Source organism: Bos indicus, chromosome 6 (genome assembly GCF_029378745.1).
Source record: "Bos indicus isolate NIAB-ARS_2022 breed Sahiwal x Tharparkar chromosome 6, NIAB-ARS_B.indTharparkar_mat_pri_1.0, whole genome shotgun sequence".
Taxonomy (NCBI): domain Eukaryota; kingdom Metazoa; phylum Chordata; class Mammalia; order Artiodactyla; family Bovidae; genus Bos; species Bos indicus.
The window spans coordinates 98,939,719-98,960,631 of NC_091765.1; the positions used below are offsets into that span (position 1 = coordinate 98,939,719).

The 20,913-nt window shown below is 43.8% G+C and overlaps 1 protein-coding gene across 3 annotated transcripts in view; it reads left to right on the forward strand.

Annotated features, from left to right (window-relative positions):
• Nucleotides 1–3,727: 3,727 nt before the first annotated feature.
• GPAT3 (glycerol-3-phosphate acyltransferase 3) overlaps nt 3,728–20,913 on the forward strand; it is a 71,760-nt gene continuing 54,574 nt past the window's right edge. The window contains exons 1-3 of one of the 3 annotated variants that reach the window (XM_019963039.2): nt 3,728–3,792; nt 4,586–4,872; nt 15,273–15,339. In XM_019963039.2, the coding sequence (XP_019818598.2) occupies nt 4,732–4,872; nt 15,273–15,339 (208 nt within the window). In that variant the 5' untranslated portion in view covers nt 3,728–3,792; nt 4,586–4,731. Of the gene's footprint in view, nt 3,793–4,180; nt 4,423–4,585; nt 4,873–15,272; nt 15,340–20,913 lie in introns of those variants that run through there. The other 2 variants (XM_019963036.2, XM_070791716.1) reach the window with 2 other exon arrangements.

A 20,913-nucleotide genomic window follows, 5' to 3' on the forward strand; every position in this document is an offset into this window, starting at 1 on the left:
CATAAGCTGGAATCAAGATTGCCAGGAGAAATATCAATAACCTCAGATATGCAGATGACACCACCCTTATGGCAGAAAGTGAAGAGGAACTAAAGAGCCTGTTGATGAAAGTGAAAGTGGACAGTGAAAAAGTTGGCTTAAAGCTCAACATTCAGAAAACGATCATGGCATCTGGTCCCATCACTTCATGGCAAATAGATGGGGAAACAGTGGAAGCAGTGTCAGACTTTATTTTTTTTGGGGGTCCCAAATCACTGCAGATGGTGATTGCAGCCATGAAATTAAAAGACGCTTACTCCTTGGAAGGGAAGTTATGACCAACCTAGATAGCATATTCAAAAGCAGAGACATTACTTTGTCAACAAAGGTCCATCTAGTCAAGGCTATAGTTTTTCCAGTGGTCATGTATAGATGTGAAAGTTGGACTGTGAAGAAAGCTGAGCGCTGAAGAATTGATGCTTTTGAACTGTGGTGTTGGAGAAGACTCTTGAGAGTCCCTTGGACTGCAAGGAGATCCAACCAGTCCATTCTAAAGGAGATGAGTCCTGGACGTTCTTTGGAAGGATGGATGTTGAAGCTGAAACTCCAACACTTTGGCCACCTCATGTGAAGAGTTGACTCATTGGAAAAGACTCTGATGCTGAGAGGGATTGGGGGCAGGAGGAGAAGGGGACGACAGAGGATGAGATGGTTGGATGGCATCACCGACTCGATGGATGTGAGTCTGAGTGAACTCCAGGAGTTGGTGATGGACAGAGAAGCCTGGCTTGCTGCGATTCATGGGGTGGCAAAGAGTCAGACAGGACTGAGCGACTGAACTGAATAACTAATTAACAATGTCGTGTTTGTTTCAGGTACAGAGCAAAGTGGTTCAATTATACATATATTTGTGTATATATATTCTTTTTCAGATTCTTTTCCATTATAGGTTATTACAAGATATTGAATATTGTTTACTGTAGTATACAGTAGGTTTTTTATCTGTTTTATGTATAGTAGTGTGTGTCTGTTAATTCCAAACTCCTAATTCATCCCTCCTTCCACCTTTCCCCTTTGATAACTGTATGTTTGTTTTTCCCCATGACCTTTTGCCATCAGTTAAATATAAAAATCTCTCCTCTTTGTCCACACTCTAAGGGCTTGCTGCTCAAAGTGTGTCTGTACACCAACAATATCAGCATCACCTGGGAGCTCCTAGAAATGCAGAATCTCAGGCCCCATCCCAGCCCTAGGAAGAATCTTCACTCTCAGGAGCCCCAGGGATTCCTACCCACTTTAAAGTTTGAGGAGCTCTGGACTATATGCTAACCCTTTTCTTCATTCTCCTATACAACTTCCTTTGGCCTCAGGTGTTGACAAGGGGTCATGCATGGACTTGACAGTTTCATCAAAAAGTTTAATATTTTAGGACTGGAAGGGATCTTAGAAATTACATAATAATAAGGGAACCATGGGATTTATCACTCAAACCAGGACATTTTTTGAGAGTGAAAGGAAGTGTTATTAAAAATGTATGGCAGAAGAACAGGTGAAAACAGGATTGTCCTAAACAACCTCATTATTGAGTATTTACTATCAGCTAAAGTTTAATGCTAAAGCTGAAACTCCAGTACTTTGGCCACCTCATGTGAAGAGTTGACTCATTGGAAAAGACTCTGATGCTGGGAGGGATTGGGGGCAAGAGGAGAAGGGGATGACAGAGGATGAGATGGCTGGATGGCATCACTGACTCGATGGATGTGAGTCTGAGTGAACTCCGGGAGTTGGTGATGGACAGGGAGGCCTGGCGTGCTGCGATTCATGGGGTTGCAAAGAGTTGGACACGACTGAGCTACTGAACTGAACTGAAAGTTTAAATGTATTATCTCAAATCCCAATAACAACCTGCCCAGGTAGGTGTTATTAACCCTGGTTTACAGATATGGTAGGTGTAGTGGGTTGAACTGTAGCCTCCCAGAAGATATGCCCAAATTCTAACCTGTGAACATGAACTCATTTGGAAAAAAAGTTCTTTGCAGATTAAATATAATCAAGTAAAGAATCTCAAGATGAAATTGTTCTGGGGACTTTCCTGGTGGTCCAGTGGCTGACTCTGAGCTCTCAATGCAGGAGGCCTAGGTTCAATAACTGATCAGGGAACTAGATCTCACATGCTGCAACTAAAGATCCCACGTGGTGGAACTGAAGATAGAAAATCCAGAGTGCTGCAACTAAGACCCATAGTAGTCAAATAAATAAATAATAAAATATTTTTTAAAAAGAAATCATCCTGCATTAGAGTGAGCCTTAAATCTGGGGTGATGGGTGTCTTTATAAGAGAAGAAAAGGCCATTTGAAGACTGAGATATACCAAATACAGACTCAGAACCAGGCAAATCAAAATGATTGGCCCGAGGAAACCGGGAAGAAATGCCCCATAAAAGTAATTAAAACTGCCAGGAGGGTGCAACTGAGTGACTCTCTGAGCCCGCTTGTGTGTTCATCCACATTACTCTTTTCCTCCTAACAAACACTTTACTTGTTTCATCACTTGCCTTCTTTGTGGGAATTATTTTCTGCAAAGCTGAGAAGCCAGGGTGTTGTCACTGAGGACGGCCTCCATCTCTGGCAGGGAACCGAAGCCCCTTTTCAAGCTGCTGCAGGCAGAGGTCACTCGAGATCATAGCCATTTAACCATTCTGTTGTGGGACAATACTTGTTCCGTGAAAAAACAAACAAAAGCCCCCAAAAACAAAAGAAGCAAACCCAGTTCATGAAATTTGGTCATGAGCAACAGATAGCATTGCAGATTGTGGGCGCTCAGCTTTTGGGTCTCAATGGGTAGAAAAAGTCCGTCCTTAAACAAAGCTGCCTGCACTGGGACTTGTTGGGTAAACTTCGGTATAATCGCTCAGGGTTCCTTAGTCATCTTCCTTTGAGGAAATAAAAGAAGCGTTTAAGAGTTTTGCTTGAATGTATAGTGTTGAGCCAAAATAATCTTTGAGGATTTGGATTATGTGTTTTAAATATGTGTTTGTTTCCAGCAAGGACTTTGTAAGGATTTTGGCAATTGTTTTTCTTGTTTTCATAAAATGGCAGACCAAACAGAGGTTTAAGGTTGAGAGGCCAAGCGCGTGAAACTTCTTTATTCATAACTTGAATTTTAGGACCGAGTTACATTTCTTTGCCCCTTCTTAGTGGGGGCGGGAGGGGAGGGGGTTGTGATACCCACCCGGAGAGAGGTGCAAAGGCCGAATATTTACATTCCTCCCCGGGGGATTCTCCTTCCTTCCGCTCCTAGTTTCCGCTACACCTTAGGCCCCGGCAGCCTCCTTGGCAGTATTTTCGATCAGCCCTCTGAATTCAGTTTTTCTTGCCCTCCCCGCTTTTCCAGCTTGAAATAACACCCGAAAGAGACTGCTGTGAGATTTTTGGTCTCATTCAGTGACGACCTGGAAATCCCGGGGAGCCTGATTTTCTCATCTACTACACGGTCTCAACATCCCTTCTCCGGCTATATTCTTAAAAACAGATCAGGTTTCTAAAAGGCGTGAACCGCAGTGAAGTCAATACCCCTCCAAGGTTGTTCGAAGGAGGGCCAGCCAGACGGCGGTGCGGGAACTGAATTCCCCGGCAGCGCGCGTCCGCGGGGTGAAGCCAGCGCCGGCCTGGCGTTTTTCTGTGGTTTCTGTGCCTTAAGTTGGGGGGGCGGGGGCGGGGAGGAGAGGGGAACTGTGGTCGGAATTTTGCCCCAGGAAGGGAGCTACCCTGGGCGGAAGGATTTCTGTGCCAGGGACGCGGCGGCTGAGCCAGGTGAGAGGTCGGAAAAAGCTTTCCCCTCCGGGGATGAGCTAGGTGTCTCCCTAGCGGCTCAGCAGAGGCGGGGGGAGAAGGAGGTGTGGGAGACCGGGAAGCCGAGGAACCGAGGCGTTTCTCTCCCCTGCGGTTCCCTGCCTTCAAAGCCCGGCCGAGAGGTCGTTTTATACCCAAATAGGACCTTCTCTAGCGTCCCGGACCTATCGGTAGTCCATTCTGGGCATGAGAAAAGGCTACCGTTTTGCAGATGAAAATTCTGCCCCCAAAGGGACCTCCGCTGAGAGTGCTGGGAGGCGGGGCGGCGAAGGCGGGAGGCCGCCCGGGGAGGCTGCGGCGCTTTCCGCGTGGATCCCGCCTGGAGGCTCCCCGTTGGGTGGCGGAGGAGGTGGGGCCAGGGCAGGGCGCAGAAATAGGGACTCCCGGCGTCCGCGCGCAGCCCGCCGCCGGTGCAGTCCTCGGCCGGGCGCCAGGTCCGCGGCGGTGCGGTGCCGTGCGCCTCGGGATCCTCGCCCGGGAGGGCCTCCGTGAGTCACCGCTTGAGTTGTCGCAATCGCCACCCAGCGGAAATCGGACCCGGGGTGGAGCCGGTTCCCCGCCGCGCTCGCGTGTCTCCGCGCTCGCTCCCAGGTCTGCGCTCCGGGCGACGGCTTCGGTGGGGGGCCTGGGCCTCTGGCGCAGAGGGAGTTAATCGGCCGCGGCGAGGAGGAGCCCGAAGAGGAAGGAAGGAAATTGCTGTCCTTCTGAAAGTTTTTTTTTTTTTTTTCCTTCCTCTCTTCTTTTTCCCCCGCAGAGGTGAGTGCCGGGAGGCGGCGGCGTTGACTCCTGGGAGCCGGGCTCCGCGCTGCTGCTCCCGGAGTTGCCTTCGGACTACCTGGAGACAGGGACGGCCATCGCACTCGGACCTCCTCCGTGGACCCCGTCGGGGTGCTCCGAGACATGGATGGCGCGGAGCTGGCCGGGCAGATCCTTTACACCTGGCTGACCCTGGTGCTTGGCCTCATACTCCTGCCTTCGGCCTTTGGGGTGTCTTTGGGCATCTCTGAGATCTACATGAAGATCCTGGTGAAAACTTTAGAGGTGAGTCCGTGGAGGGATGCTGCTCCCCTTCCTCGGAGGGCTTTGGAGGGGGGAAACCCGGGGCGATGGGGAACAAGGTTAGAGCTGAGAGCCGAGGAGACGCCAGGAGACCAGGAGGAAGGTCAGTGGTCTGGAAGGAGGTGCGTTTTAGTTTATCCTCGGCCGTATCCCGGCTTCTCCCGCAGAGTTGGAGGGATCCTGAGACCACTGGACCACCTGGTTGCTGTGGTTGGAGGTAGAAAGACCCCACTCCCTGTTATTATGATGATGCTTTTTACTCATCTCAATAACAACGCGACCGCCTTTTCTATCACCGGTATTTCTTTACGTTCTTTAAGCGAGGCAGCCGCCACCTCATTCTCCTTAGTTTTTATAACCTCAGGTTTCAGAGGTCCTTCTGTGGACTAAGGTTTCCCGTCCAGAAAGGCATCAAGTTTATGCCCAAGATAAGAATGGATGGTAGAAAGAAATCTGATTATATTTTAGGAGTCATGGAAATTTAATCTAACCAATGGCACTTGACACGTCATTGAAAATCTGTGTTTTTTTTGACTTCAGCTCTCCCTATCTTCCTGTTTCCAAATTTTGCAAAGAAAGGTGTTAGATGGGAGAGGCCCTAATGGAACAACTGTAACTTGCCCTTCATACAGGGTTTTATTAAGTCACTGAGGGGTTCCCTGTGGACTCTCATCAGATGTAGGGAGAGCAAATGTTATCCCCCCTTTACAGATAAGGACACTGAAACTCTGAGAAGTTCAGTGGTTTGCTTGAATCAAGCAGTTAAGACAGGAGTCTAACTGAAGTGAGGGCCTGTAGCCTAAAGGTTAATAGTGCAGACTCTGGTTACAGATTTGCTTTGACTTGGTACCAAAATCCCAGCTCTGCTTCTCAACAGCGGACTCACCTACTTCTTATGCTTCATGTTCCTTATCTGTAAAATAGTAGTAATCATAAGAACTACTTCCATAGGGTTGTCAAGTGAGTTGAGTGAGTTAAAATATGTCAAGCACTTCAGATTGGTATCTGGACATGTTAGATGCTTTGTAATGTTTGCTGCTATTAAAAGAATAATATTAAAAAAAATAAATAAATAAAAAAAAATAAAAAAAAAGAATAATATTATTGGGACTTGCCTGGTGGTCCAGTGATTAAGACTACACATTTCCACTGCAGAAGACACAGGTTCTATCCCTGAGGATCTTACATGCCTTGTTTCTCTAGCTGCTACAGAAGCTTCTAATGTGCCTATGTGCCTCCTCAGTGGTGTCCAACTCTTTGTGATCCCATGGACTGTAGCCTGCCAGGCTCCTCTGTCCGTGTGGTTTCCCAGGCAAGAATACTGAGTGGGTTGCCATTTCTTCCTCCAGGGGATCTTCCCGACCTAGGGATCAAACCCGAGTCTTCTGTGTCTCCTGCATTGGCAGGTGGATTCTTTACAGTACCTTCTTACACGGGTTCTCATTTTTCTGCCCTTATTCTCTGCCTGGGGCTTGGCTTTATTTGCTCTTCTCCCTCAGCCAGGAGAGTGGCTTTCAGATACCCATCTCTAATCTTTTATCTCCTACCTGGAGATTACCTGTTGATCACCCACCAGCTGCTGCTGCTGCTAAGTCGCTTCAGTTGTGTCGATCTCTATGCGATCCCATAGACGGCCAGCTGTCCCTCGGATTCTCCAGGCGAGAACACTCGAGGGGGTTGCCATTTCCTTCTCCAACGCATGAAAGTGAAAAGTGAAAGTGAAGTCGCTCAATCGTGTCCAACTCTTAGCAACCCCATTGACTGCAGCCCATCAGGCTCCTCGGTCCATGGGATTGTCCAGGCAAGAGTACTAGAGTGGGGTGCCATTGCCTTCTCTACACCCACCAGCTAATCTCCTGCAAATCTTTTCTACCTACTCATGTTTTATCTCACGTTTTTGTTGTACTTTATGGTTGATTTTCTGTCTAGTCTTTAAAAGTTATATTTGACTGTTCATCAGCCCTCATGTTTTAAAAGTTCTGTTGTTTCTACTTGGGAGATATTTCAGTCTCGAACCTTCCTTCTTGACATCACACTTTGGACATGGTCACAAATGAATGGTCACAAATAAATTTTTAGAAGTGTGAATTTCATGTGGTCACAAATAAATTTTTAGAGATGTGAATTTCCTAGCTGCCTCTTGCCTTAGATCATCTGCCTGTAGCAGATGATTATTTTCAGCTAGTGTTCACTCTTAGAACTCTGAAATGACTGAACTGTTCTCCCACATAGTAATATCTTTTGGAATTGATACTCCAAGTGAGAATATAGTAAATTGCACACTCTATCTTCCAGGTGCTGACTCTTGAATGCTTGCGTAAGTCAGCTACAGCTAAAGAGACGTCAAGGAGACTGGCCTGCTAGTCCCTGTAGCGTGTGTGAGTGCTTGCGTGCTCAGTAGTATCTGAGTCTTTGTGACCTCATAGACTGTAGCCTGCCAGACTCCTCTGTCCATGGGATTTTTCAAGCAAGAATGCTGGAGTGGGTTGCTATTTCCTCCTCCAGGGGATCTTCCCAACCCAGGGATTGAACATGATTCTTGGATTCTTTATGCCACTGAGTCACCGGGGAAGCCCTCTAGTTGCTGTTAGCTTGGCAAATAACTTCTACACTTTGAAGAGATATCTCCAGTCCAGGATCTGACTTTCAGTGTGGCAAGGCCTCAAGTTTTAATTTTTGTCCATCTAGATTTCAAGAGATTTTTAGAGATGTACTCCTTGTTAGTAAAGCTCTCAGGAATGCTAGTTTTCTTTTTCTGTATTTGCGCTGGGTCTTTCTTGCAGCTGCTGGATCTTTGTTGCTATAGGTGGGCTCTTCTTCAGTTGCAGCATGAAAGTGAAAGAAAGTGAAGTTGCTCAGTCATGTGGGACTCTTTGCGACCCCATGGACTGTAGCCTACCAGGCTTCTCAGTCCATGGGATTTTCCAGGCAAGAATACTGGAATGGGTTGACATTTCTTTCTTCAGGGGATCTTCCCAACCCAGGGATCGAACCCAGGTCTCCCGCATTGTAGGCAGACGCTTTACCGTCTGAGCTACCAGGGAAGCCCTTCAGTTGCAGCATATGTTTCTCTTATTGTAGAGTATGGGCCCTAGTGTGTGCCAGTTCAGTAGTTGCGGTGCACAGGCTTAGAATTAATTTAATTTTAAATTAATTGAGGATTAGTTAAGTTCTCAATTAATTTAGAGTTAATTAAATTCTTAGTTCCCCGACCAGGGATCAAACCTGAAGCCCCTGCATTGGATGGTAAATTTTAACCACAAGACCACTAGGGGAGTCCCACCAGATTTCTAATTTTAGTGGAAGATAAACCAACTAGCTTGGAAACCAGGTAGATGGCAGCATAAGGAACCATCCTCTTTGCTAAGACCAAAGTTTATTAGGTCAGACAGATGCTTGGCATATATGTAGTTAGAATGGGGATTCATTTTGTGAGCCACCTCTGATTTGGTGGTAGCTGCCTGGATTTCCTGTGTTTGGGAACAGCTGGGCGCCTCAGGGAAGAGCTATGATCCAGTAGTGAGGTCTGCTTTGGGCACAGGAGAGGGAGATGGTAACCCAGGGCTTTGTATCCTCCAACCAGAACAGCAATGTTGGAAATTGACAGTGTTGCTCAGTTGTGTCTAGCTTTTTGCGATCCCATGGACTGTAGCCTGCTAGGTTCCTCTATCCATGGAATTCTCCAGGCAAGAACACGGGAGTGGATAGCTATTCCCTTCTCCAGGGAATCTTCCTGACCCAGGTTTTGAACCTGGGTCTCCTACATTACAGGTAGATCCTTTACTGTCTGAGCCATCAGGGAAGCCCAGGACTGTATTTGGTATTTGAAAGACATTTGTTAGGCAGAGGTTGGTAGACTGGATTGTTTTTCTGCCAACTATGGGAATCATTCCCTTAAAGATTGTGCTGGTTGTTTAATATTAAAACATTTTTATATTTGGACAAATACCCTACTCTTTGTTAAAGTCTATTCAAGGTCCAGACCTTCTGTTACTCATTATTCCTTAGTATATTCTCAACTGACTCGGTGGTTTCTTTCTTTTACTTTCCAGCCCCAAGAATATATGGCTTCCCAGGTGGCCCTGTGGTAAAGAATCTGTCTGCCAATGCAGGAGACTTGAGAAGCTTGGGTTCGATTCCTCTGTTAGGAAGGTCCCCTGGAGTAGAAAATGGCAACCTACTCCAGTATTCTTGCCTGGAATATTCCATGGAGAGAGGAGCCTGGCTGGCTATGTATGTAGTTCTTGGGGTCCCAAAGAGTTGAACATAGCAACTGAGCACACACACAGCCCCAAGAATATTACTTGGACTCTTTAAAAATATATATTTATTTAATTTAATTAATTAAAAAATATTTATTTGGCTGCGAAGGGTCTTAGCTGTGGCATGTGAGATCTTTGGTTTTTGTTGCAGCATGTGGGATCTTTTATTAATAGTTGTGGCAGGTGAAGTCTTAGTTGCTGCATGTGGGATGTAGTTCCCCAACCAGGGATTGAACCTGGGCCCCCTGCATTGGGAGCTTGGGGTCTTAGCCACTGGACCACCAGGGAAATCCCTCTTTGGACTCTTTAATTAGAATTGGGTATTTTTCAGGTTTCCTTGGTTACAGTTTACATACCATTTTAAAAGGCTGTTTAGTTTTATACATGTGTGTTTACTTTGATAAGTTTTCTTGACAATGGGTAGCTTTTTTGTGACCATAAACTCAAAAAAATTCTGAAAGTTGCAGTATGAGGGGATAATCTTCAGAATAGCTGACTATGAAAATGACTAGTTGTCATATAACTCAGCCAGCTGAGGACTCTTCTGAGCTCTCCAGTTCAGGTAATAACTATTAAGTACCTGCTGATTGCTGCCTTCTGCATTGCTGAATATCTTTATGTGTATTCATAAGTCCTTGATATGGCAAGCTACTTGAAAAACAGGGCTTGAATTTTTATCATAGAGTAAGTGAGTGAGTCTCTAAACCAGTGATTTTCTTCACTTCTGCTTCTTTTTTTTTGGTAGTTTTTTATTTATTTATATATTTGGCTGTGCCAGGGCTTAGTTGTGGCATGCAAATGCCCAGGCCCCCTCTATTGGGAGCACAGAGTCAGCCATTGGACCACCAGAGAAGTCCCTCTAAACCAGTGATTTTCTAGGGGTTTATAGTAATTTTTAGGAAGTAGATGTGTCAATATTATGACTTTATATTGGAGAAAGTTGTTTTAGGAGTGCAAACTATGCAAAGTAAAACTTCTGACTGAGGGAATGCATAGTCCATTAATACACCCTGCCTGGTAGGGTGTATTAATATATATTTAGATCTCTGGAAGAGAATATGAGTTTTTTATGTTTATCAGACAGGAGCATGGATTAAAGGTTGAATTATGCTGTTCTCAACTAGGAAGGGTTAATGATGCTTGTTATTCATTGGTCTAAGGACTGTTATTCATTGGCCTAAAGTTCACAATTAGAGGGAAATAAAGAATGGAAAGAATATAGGATTAATGGAGAAAAAGATATGGGGGACTGATACATAAATTGCTGAATCTAACCAGATATTGCAAGCAATAGATAGATAAAAGTAAATATTAATGGACTTAATTTTCCCCTCAACTTTTGAAGAATAATTTGGACACATGAACAGCTGCCTCCAAATTTCTGGCTTTGTAACCTTGGGCAGGTCATTCAGCATCTCCACCTTAGTTTCTTCCTGTGTATTTAGGAATGTAGCTCACAGAGTTATTGTGCAGATTGAATGAGGAGAAGTGAATGAAAGCCATTAATATACACTAGGTGCTCAAATCTTAGTGGAGTTTGGATTGGAACACTCTTTGGTTGTATGTGTGTGTGTGTGTGTTTGCTCCTATGTAGCCAAGAATTAATCTACCTTCAGATCTGATGGGTCAGCACACACATATTCAGAGCAGACTACTCCTGACTTGTATTTTAGTTACTATTCTTTCCCTTCCCGTCTCCTCCATTCACCGGTTATTTTTCTGTCTTTTAAAAAAGGCAGGTCAATAATTTTCAGATGGTTAACACTTCTGTTGTTATAACACTCAGGTATTACCCCTGGTGTTGGAAATACAGTAAATCTTCTAGAAGGCCATGACTGTTTATGACAGAGTGTGCTTAGTCGCTCAGTTGTGTCTGACTTTTTGTGACCCCACGGACTGTAGCTCGCCAGGCTCCTCGGTCCATAGGATTTTCCAAGCAAGAATAGTGGAGTGGGTTGCCATGCCCTCCTCCAGGGGATCTTTCCTACCCAGGGATCCAATCGCGGCTCCTGTGTCTCTTGCATTGCAGGTGGATTCTTTACCTGCTGAGCCATTAAGTCATAATAAAAGAAAACTACCAAAGAAATGTGCTTCTTAGTTAACTTCATTCCACAACACCTCTCTGGGATAGGGTGTGTTATTCCCACTGATAGACTGAGGAAAGAAGGTTCAGAGAGGTGAGTTGACTGGACAGTGGCATACAGCTGTCAGTGGTAGAATCAGAATTTAACTTGAATCTAGAGCCTAAGTTCTTATTCTGCCAAGAGACCGTTTTATTTTGCTACAATTGATGGCCAGCCATTGAGTAGGCCTAACCTTTTGTAAGTGAAGCCGCTCAGTCGGGTCCAACTCTTTGCGATCCCATGGACTGTAGCCTACCAAGTTTCTCCATCCATGGGATTTTCCAGGCAAGAGTACTGGAGTTCATTGCTATTTGCTTCTCCAGGGGATCTTCCCAGCCCAGAGACTGAACCCAGGTCTCTTGCATTGCAGGCAGACACTTTACCCTCTGAGCTACAATTTTCTACATTTTTCCTTTTTCCTTTCCTGCTCCTTAGTTAATTCTTATGTGTCTTTTTAGCATGGAAACCGGAAGTTGAATTGTCTAGCTGACAGTGTCACATTTTTGCAAACTTTTGGCCCAAGTTAGAAAAATTAGGCTTACCCATTTCTTTACTGTGAATTGTGGACAGCTCCTTATTTTCTTTCAAGAGGATTTTGAAATTAAGTGAAATGACAACCTGATGGAAAGTTGTCAGGACTTCCCTGGTGGTCCAGTGGCTAAGACTGCTTGCTCCCAATGCAGGGGGCTAGGTTTGACCCCTGGTCAGAGGACTAGATTCCATGTGCCACAACTAAGACCAGACATCGCTAAATAAATAAATAATCATTAAAAGCAAAAGCAAAAAACGTGCTCGTCTTGAACACAGTAACTGTGTTTTGGAGGACAGACTTTGGAGCTAGCATTTCAGGAGAGGGGCTTTGTTCTAAACCTCGGGTGATGACAGAACATGGAGTTCTTTGGAGCACATCGTGCTGTTGCAGCAAAGTACCCATATTAGTTTGTTGCCATAGCAGAATCCCATAACCTCGGTAGCTTAAACCGTGGAAATTTATTCCCTCACAGTTCTGGAAGCTAGAAGCCCAAGATCAAGGTGTCAGCAGATTTGATTTCTTCTGAGGCCTCTCCTTGGCTTGTAGATGGTGCCGTCCTGTAGGCAGTGGCCTGGAAGGTCTGTCTTGTGTATACGCGTCCCTAGTTCTTCCTGTTCGTATGAGGATACCAGTCATACTGGATTAGGACTTCACCCTAAGGGCTTCTGTTTAACTGAGTCACCTCTTTAAAGACTTAGTTTTCAAATACAGCCAGGTTCTGAGGTACTGGGGGTTAGGGCTTTAACACATGAATTTGTACAGTTCAGCTCATAACAGCCATGCGATACCAATGTTTTCCATCCTGTCAGCATGAACTGATTGTCCTAGTCTAAAGGTAATTCCCACTTAGATAATACTCAAAAGCACATGCCCACATTAAAAAAAAAAGAGCTCCAAGATAAGGATGAATGTTTATTTACAAAATTTTATCTTAATCATATCTTTAGTCTACTTAACAACCAATGATAGGTACCAAGACTGTAAAGTGAAAAACTCTTCCCCAGTGGCTCAGTGGTAAAGAATCTGCTTGTAGTGCAGGAGACGTTGGAGACGTGGGTTCAATCTCCTGGTTGGGAAGAACCCTGGAGGAGGGCATGGCAACCTACTCTAGGATTCTTGCCTGGGAAGTCCCATGGACAGAGGAGCTTGACGGGCCACAGTCTATGAGGTCACAAAGCACTGGACATTGTGTGTGGTCACAAAGCGCGCGCACACACACACACACACACACACACACGCAGAAATGAACCTTCACCTCTACTGAGACAAGGTGGGAGGCATGAAAGTCCAGAATTTGAGAATTCCTGCCTGGGATCGGCAAGGGGGAGAAAAGGACGAAACCAAATTAAGACTCTGAGCCTGTTATCATTTGTGACTGGCCACTTGAAGCTGGGAAGATTAGGCACCTATTTATAGGCTGTTTTCTAGGCACAAATGGCATGTTCCTGCTTTGCTATTTGGGGTGTGGTGCAGGGGTCCTGATCCAGTCAGGTTATGCCCTACTTCTTGACCTTCATGTACATGTTTTAAGTTATTTATTCTCTAGCACTTATTTTCTTATTTATTAAACAAAACAAAACAAAAAATTCTTTTATCTTTCTGCTTAATCCCTTCAGGCCCTGCAATAACTGAAGTGTGTTTTTTCATTTGTTTGTATTTTGGAAGGGGATTGTGCTGGGTCTTTGTTGAGGTGCACAGGCTTCTCTTGTTGCCGGTGGGCTCAGCAGTTGCAGTGCTGGAGCTCTCTAGTTATAGCGCGTAGGCGTAGTTACCCGGCAGCAAGTGGGATCTTAGTTCCCCAACCAGGGGTTGAACTCGAGTCTCCTGCACTGGAAGGCGAACTCTTAACCACTGGACGACCAGGAAAGTCCCAATAACTGAGGTTTTTGCCTTGACATGCTTAATAAATACTGTCTTTTTGCCCCTTCAAAGGTGCTAAACTCTTAATTATAATTATTACAGTGACCTTTACTTCTTCTTTTGCTCTTCTCCTACCTCCCCAAGTCAGTTTAGGCACTGTTAGCTTCTAGAATTGTAATCATCTAGATGATATTTTAATTGATCCGTTCTCAGCTGAAGATGGTAGCCACTGGGTTTTCTGGAGTGCTGTCAAAAGAGTTTACTTGCTGCTCTTGAACTGTGATGTTAATGGTAGGTGATTTGCTGCTGCTGCTGCTGCTGCTAAGTCACTTCAGTCGTGTCCAACTCTGTGCGACCCCATAGACGGCAGCCCACCAGGCTCCCCCGTCCCTGGGATTCTCCAGGCAAGAACACTGGAGTGGGTTGCCATTTCCTTCTCCAATGCATGAAAGTGAAAAGTGAAAGTGAAGTCACTCAGTCGTGTCCGACTCTTGGCGACCTCATGGACTGCAGCCCACCAGGCTCCTCTGTCCATGGGATTGTCCAGGCAAGAGTACTAGAGTAGGGTGCCATTGCCTTCTCCAGATGATTTGGGAAATATATAAAAAAAGTATAAAGAAGAAAAGAGCAAATCACACCTTGCTATATTTCTGGGAGTTAATTTTTTCTGTTCTTAAATTCTCTCAAAACTGGTTCCTCTTAATCATAATATTTTCTTTATCTTAGTAGGTAAGTGACCTCATGCGCAGATTTTTTTTTTACTTTGTTTCAAAATTTTTTTATTGGTGTATAGTTGCTTTACAATGTTGTGTTAGTTTCAAATGTATAGCATAGTGAATCAGTTATACATATATATATATCTTTTCTTTTTCACTTTTTTTAGATTCTTTTCCCAAAATAGGCCATTTATAGAGTATTGAGTAGAGTTCCCTGTGCTATACAGTAGGTCCTTGTTAGTTATTTGTTTTATGTATAGCAGTGTGTATATGTCAACACCAGTCTCCTTAGTGATTTCATGGATTCCTTTCCAGCTTTCCAAGTCTCACAATAGTCCTTCTGCAAGCTTCTGTCTGATATAGGCAGTTAGGCATCTTTGAGAATGTCTCATCCTTGATTGCCTAATTTGTTATGAAAATAATATTCTTTGTGTCCTGTGTTTATGTCTTTACATGTATTAATCTCATTTAATCCTCAAGGCAACCTTATGGGATAGGAACTATTATCCTCATTTAACAGATGAGGAAATTGAGGCTGAGAGGAATTAAGTAATTTTATACCCAGAGTTGATGTTATAGTCTGTGCTCTTGTCCTTCATATTTTCTGACCTTTTCAAGGAGTAATTTATTGGATACCAGGTGTGTGTGAGAGTTTTAATAAGGTAAACATGATCTTTTCCTCATTTTTATTTGGGAATTATTGGTAACTAATATAAGAGTATACCTGGGACTTGGAATCCTATTATATCAGAAATTCAGTGGGGTGTCTCTTCAATTCAGATAGCATGAGGGCTTAATGATTAATTTCATGTTATTTAAGCATGGTTTAAATATGTTGTGTCCTGTCTATGGCACATTTTAAATTCATAATTTCTTGTTTTTCGAACAGTGGGCCACATTACGAATTGAAACAGGAGTTGCAAAGCAATCAGTCCTTAAAAACTCAGCTTCTGTCGGTAAGTCTCCCTTTTCATTATGATGGTTAAAATAGCCAAATTGGGTAGATATGTGTCTACCCAACTTGAACTTGAAATATACCCAAAACAGTGCATTTTATAGGCCTTGGATTGTTCATAATTCTGTCCTTTATGCAAAATAGCAGCCTTCTGAGTTCTGGATGACTTTTCACTGTAGTCATACCATGCTGGTTCATCTATGTGTTCTTACAGGGTATTTCTAAAGGTATGCATTTAAAAGTGGTTGCCCATGGTATTTAAATGGTCTTAAGAAAAAAAGAAGGGGGCTAATTGGACCACCTAGGGTTAAGTTAAACCTATGTTGAGATTTCATTATCACCTTATTCTAACTTTGGTTCTTAAAGTATGTTCCTTAAAATATTATTTCCTGCTAAAAACCAATTAGTAATTAATGAAAAAAAAAAAACCTCCCTTGTGATATAAGCTTGGGAGTCACCACATGCTACTAATAATGTCTAGTAATAAAGGCTCAGAAAATTCGGTAGTAAAGACACTCCCTTAGTTTTTGTTAGAAGTGAGTTACCAAATCAACCGAGCTGACTAGTCCCTGCTTCTGTTTGTGTGTTTTTCCTTTGTCCCAAAAACCCCTTTCATGTGAGTTAAGAACTTTAAGAATTTTTTAAGACACAGGGTTCATAGGGGAGTAGAATTCTGTGGAAGCGATGGCAATGAAATTAAGAAGAAATAAACCCTTGATTTAATTAAAAGAATTAGGCTGTATGTGTTTTCCAAAAATAATGTATAGAAACAATATTGTGCCCATCTGATTTAGGGTTCAACATGGTCAAAATGTCAAACACTTCACTAGATGGGATGGAATTGGTCTTCAATTCCACGGAATTTGTCTTCTGAAGGCTTGTCTAAGGAATTGTAGATGGAATTACACTAGATGGAATTTGTCTTCTGAAGGCTTGTCTAAGGAATTGTAGAAATTATAATACATTTTGGAAATAAAGAATTTGAAGGAACATATCTGTGCATTTTTGTATAATTAGATTGCTGTGTTCTAATGATTGAAGCAACTAGTGAGCTTTTCGTTGTCTATGTAAACACCAAAGGATTAGCGCTGATAACGTTTTTACCAAGATTGGGTATTTCCGGCTATACTTGATCCTCTTTTTATTGCCGGATACCCTCTCTGATAGTGACTAAACGGCACTAAACGACCTAGTAACTTTTTTTTCTGGGTTCTCTTTAAATGTGCGTCCTGTGATTTAAGGAGAGAAGAAACTTTATTGCTGATTTTTTTGTTGTACTCGATGAGACTTTGGGCTGTTGTTGACCTTGGATGAAATTCTCTGGGACCCTATAGATTGGCGTGGCGGCGGCCTATATCTTGGGCCATGAATTTAAAAGAGCACAAAGTGTTTCAATTTGGTAGTTAAGAGGATTAAACTCACTAGGTAAGGGTGCAGCATTGTTTTGGTTTTGTGAAAACTATTTGTTTTTGGCTGTGTTGGGCCTTAGTTGCAGCACTTAGGGCTCTCTAGTTGAGGCACACGGGCTTAGTTGCCCCAACACATGTGAGGTCTTAGTTCCTGGGCCAGGTGTCCAACCTGAGTGCCCTGCATTGGAAGGCAGATTTTCAACCCCTGGGCCACCAGGGAACTCTCTGTTTTAGTTTTTTCAGCATAATGGGAATGAATATTTCCACTTGGATTTCTTTATTTTTGTCATGCTCTTTTTCTTTGCCTTTTCCTGGGGACCTCCAGGAGACCGTGGAAGTAAGCAGGAGGGGAAAATACACATCACAGTGGTTGAGAGTCATCTGTTGACTCTTTCGATGTCATCAAACACTTTTGATGTCTACAAAATTTGTCCTGTTTCCTTCGGAGTGGCTGCTCTTCCTTTTCAGCGTGTGCAGTTGGGAATTGACTATTGCAGAGACCAAGCATCTGTTGCCAGTGAGGCTGACAGTGGATCCATAGGTGATTAAGACTCGGTTCCTGTGGGGAGACGGGCATCCGACAACCCACTGCAATAAATGCTCAAGTAGCTGCATAAGCAGAGGATGATGTGAGGTCTCATGTAGGCTCTGCCATGTGCTGCTTTCGTCTCTGTTAATCCCACAACTGTGCTTGGTATGCCCCTTTCCTCCTGACTTATGTCCTGTTTGGGTCACCCGGTGGCAGGGTGTGTCCTCTGTGGATACGTTCTGCTGCTTGGAGTCAGCCGGGAGGTAGTGTCACAGTCCTAGACAGAGGCAGAGGGTGATGAAACCTTGAGCACTTATGTGTCTGGCTGGTGCAATCTCCTGCCTTCAGAACATCCTGCCTCTGTCCCGTGGCCAACTAGAGCACAAGTCAGGGTTGAGCCGGGCAGAGTTTAGGCAAGGGTCACTGGCAGGCCACGGGCCGCGGGTGTGGGTATGATTTTGAGATGTCCAAATGATGTAGTGCTGATGAAAAATTTGGGGAACCGAGAGGAAGAGATGAGCTAAACAGGGATGAGAGTTATGTTTATTTTCTGCATCCAAAAATTCTCTCTGCCACTCTTACTTGGTGAAACACATTTTTGGAAACACTTTTCAAATCTCCCTCTCCAGTTAAACCCCTCTTGTACTGTATTGGGTTGGCCAAAAAAGTTCTTTCGGGTTTTCTGTACCAGCTTATGGAAAAACACAAATGAACTTTTTGGCCACCCCAATATTTTTTCTGTGCCTTTATTGAATAAGCTGATTGAAAGCTGAACTTTGAGAAGTGTTATCTTTGTGCTTAAATACTTCATTGCCGTCCTTGACTGTACTCTACCATGACTTTTATTAAAACGCTGTCTTAACTCATTGAGCTTTAAATATAATCATGAAGAGGCTCTTTAAGAAGCTCTGTCATTGTACATTCCTCTTCTAGGTTAGGGTTAGTGTTAAAACAGTGGTGAATATAAATTTTCTCCTCCCTTCAAGTAACTGTGTTATAAAGGAAGCATTCATCTTAAGTGGAGACTATAGCGTTGCCCTCTAACCTAGTTTTTCTTCCCTGAGAGCTGATGTGCTAGAAGGTAAAATAAAAGAGTCTTGGTTTCTTTGCATCAGCTGTGCTCTAGCCAGAGGACAAATGCATCTCCTTGGAACCCTGGAATGTGATTTTTAACAACTTTTATTTTACTTTGTTATAAATAGTGGAAGGGACCTTTGGACTATAAGAAGCCACTTGCCTCTTTCTTTGGGTATCTGATTTCCAGGATTAGACTGCCAGACTGGAAGGAGTCAGTAACTGTGATTGTCATTAAAATGAATGTCATTAATTATGTCATTTTCACGACTCAAGATAAATTCCACTGTAATTGCCTTATGGTGCTAGGACACCGTGATGATTACCAACTGAATGTTGACAGGCAGGACTTAAGGGCCTGCAGTTGCCCTTACCTGGGGAGTGAGTCACAAACAATGCATGTAGAGGCTGTGGCTCACACCTGCTGGTGTTCCGTGGTGCGTGTTGCTGGCCTGACTCAGCATTATTGTCAGTGGGGAAACATACTTGCCTCCTCCGGCCCTCCACCTTGCTCTGTTCCAGCAAGGATTTGGGGCCATGTGCTGCTGCTGCTGCATCGCTTCAGTCGTGTCCGACTCTGTGCGACCCCATGGACTGCAGCCTACCAGGCTCCTCCATCCATGGATTTTCCAGGCAAGAGTACTGGAGTGGGGTGCCATTGCCTTCTCCATGGGGCCACTTGGCTTACCGTTAATTAAGCCCCTGGGCTAAATTTTTCTTCTCTCCTACATCTCTTGCCCCTCAGCATCCCGACTCCACCTCTCCCTTCTCCCGAACATACACAAAGGACAAAATGCTGTGGCGAAGCTTCTTATGTACCTGTTCAAGGAGAATTCAGCCCCACTGATGTCTCCCACTAATTTCATTCACATTTGGAATTCTTTTGTGAGAACTGACTAACCATGTTGATACCAGTACAACATTATTATTAGTAGTAGTAGTAGTTGTTGCTGTTTCATTGCTCAGTTGTGTCCAACTCTATGTGACCCTGTGGACTGTAACCCACCAGACTCCTCTATCCATAGGATTTCCCAGGCAAGAATACTGGAGTGGGTTGCCATTTTCTTCTCCAGGGGATCTTCCAGACCCAGGGTTTGAACCTGGGTCTGCCTGGCAGGTGGATTTTTTACCACTGAGCCACCTGGGAAGCCCTGTAATTCCATTTATATAAATTGACCAGGAGAGATGAATCCATAGACACAGAATACAGTTAGGGGCTGGGGTAGAGGGGTAAGGAGTGACTGTTCACGGGTTCAAGTCTCCCTTGGTGGGAATGAAAATGTTCTGGAACCAGATAGAGGGGCAGCTGCACACTGTGAATGAGCTAAATACCACTGAATTAGACACTTGAAAATAGTGAATTTGGTGTTAGATGAATTTCACCTCAATTTTTTTTTCTTCTTGCCATACCACAAGGCATGTGGGATTCTTTACCGCTGAGCTATAATGACAACTTAGTTTAGCGACACTTTGGAGGACAATTTGGCAATTTGTAGCAAAGTTGAAGACCTACTTATTACCTGTTAACTCCTCAATTCCTGTGATATCAAAGCTATCCAAACTCAGCATGTATGTGTTAGGAGACATGTTATGAGTGCATGGAAACGTGGAAATGTGGAGACGACCCAGTTATTCCTGGGGAGGGAAGATTATGTAAGGTGCTTTATTTATACTGTACAGCAATCAAAATGAATTAAATGGATTTGCATGAAGAAAACAAAATAGACAAATCTCAAACAACGTTGAGAGAAAATGAATATACAGTATGATAATATTCATTTAAAATTCAGTACCTTAAACAGATATAAGGTTTAAGTACCTTAAACTATATATTTATGTAGATGTATGTCAATTAGTATGAAGGAGCCTGGTGGGCTATATACAGTCCCTGGGGTCGCAAAGAGTCAGACACAACTGATGAGAGATTGGTCTTATGTCGATTAGTAATAAAATACTTATGGAAATGATACATCAGCTAGAAGGAAGGTCAGATGGAGAGGTGGGCTTTAACTGTACCTATGATTTTTTCTTTAAAAAATAATTGAAGCAGATAGGCCAGTGGGTTTCTTTTCTTTGTTGAACTCGTATGTTTTGGTTAAACTTGTATTTTAAACATACATGTTAAGAAAACCAATCAAATAAGTTATTAATATCAATAATCATTCAGCTAGAGTCTGTAGTCTGATGAATGGAACGAGTTTTATGTGAATAGAAAACAGACACTTATCTCAGGGGTGTGACTGATGGATTCAAGCTCCAAAATTCATCTCTAGTCAGTATGCCCAGTGCCGGGAATTTAAACTTAAACCTGTGGAACAGAGGCGCTAGTAACTGAGTTAGAGCGGAGTTTCACAACCTTAGTACTACTGACATTTTGTTGTTCAGTTGCTTAGTCATGTCCGACTCTTTGTGACCCCATGGACTACTGCCCACCAGGCTCCTCTGTCCATGGGATTCTCCAGGCAAGAGTACTGGAGTGGGGTGCCGTTTCCTCCTCCAGGGGATCTTCCCGACCCAGGAATTGAACCAGGGTCTCCTGCATTGTGGGCAGATTCTTTACCAA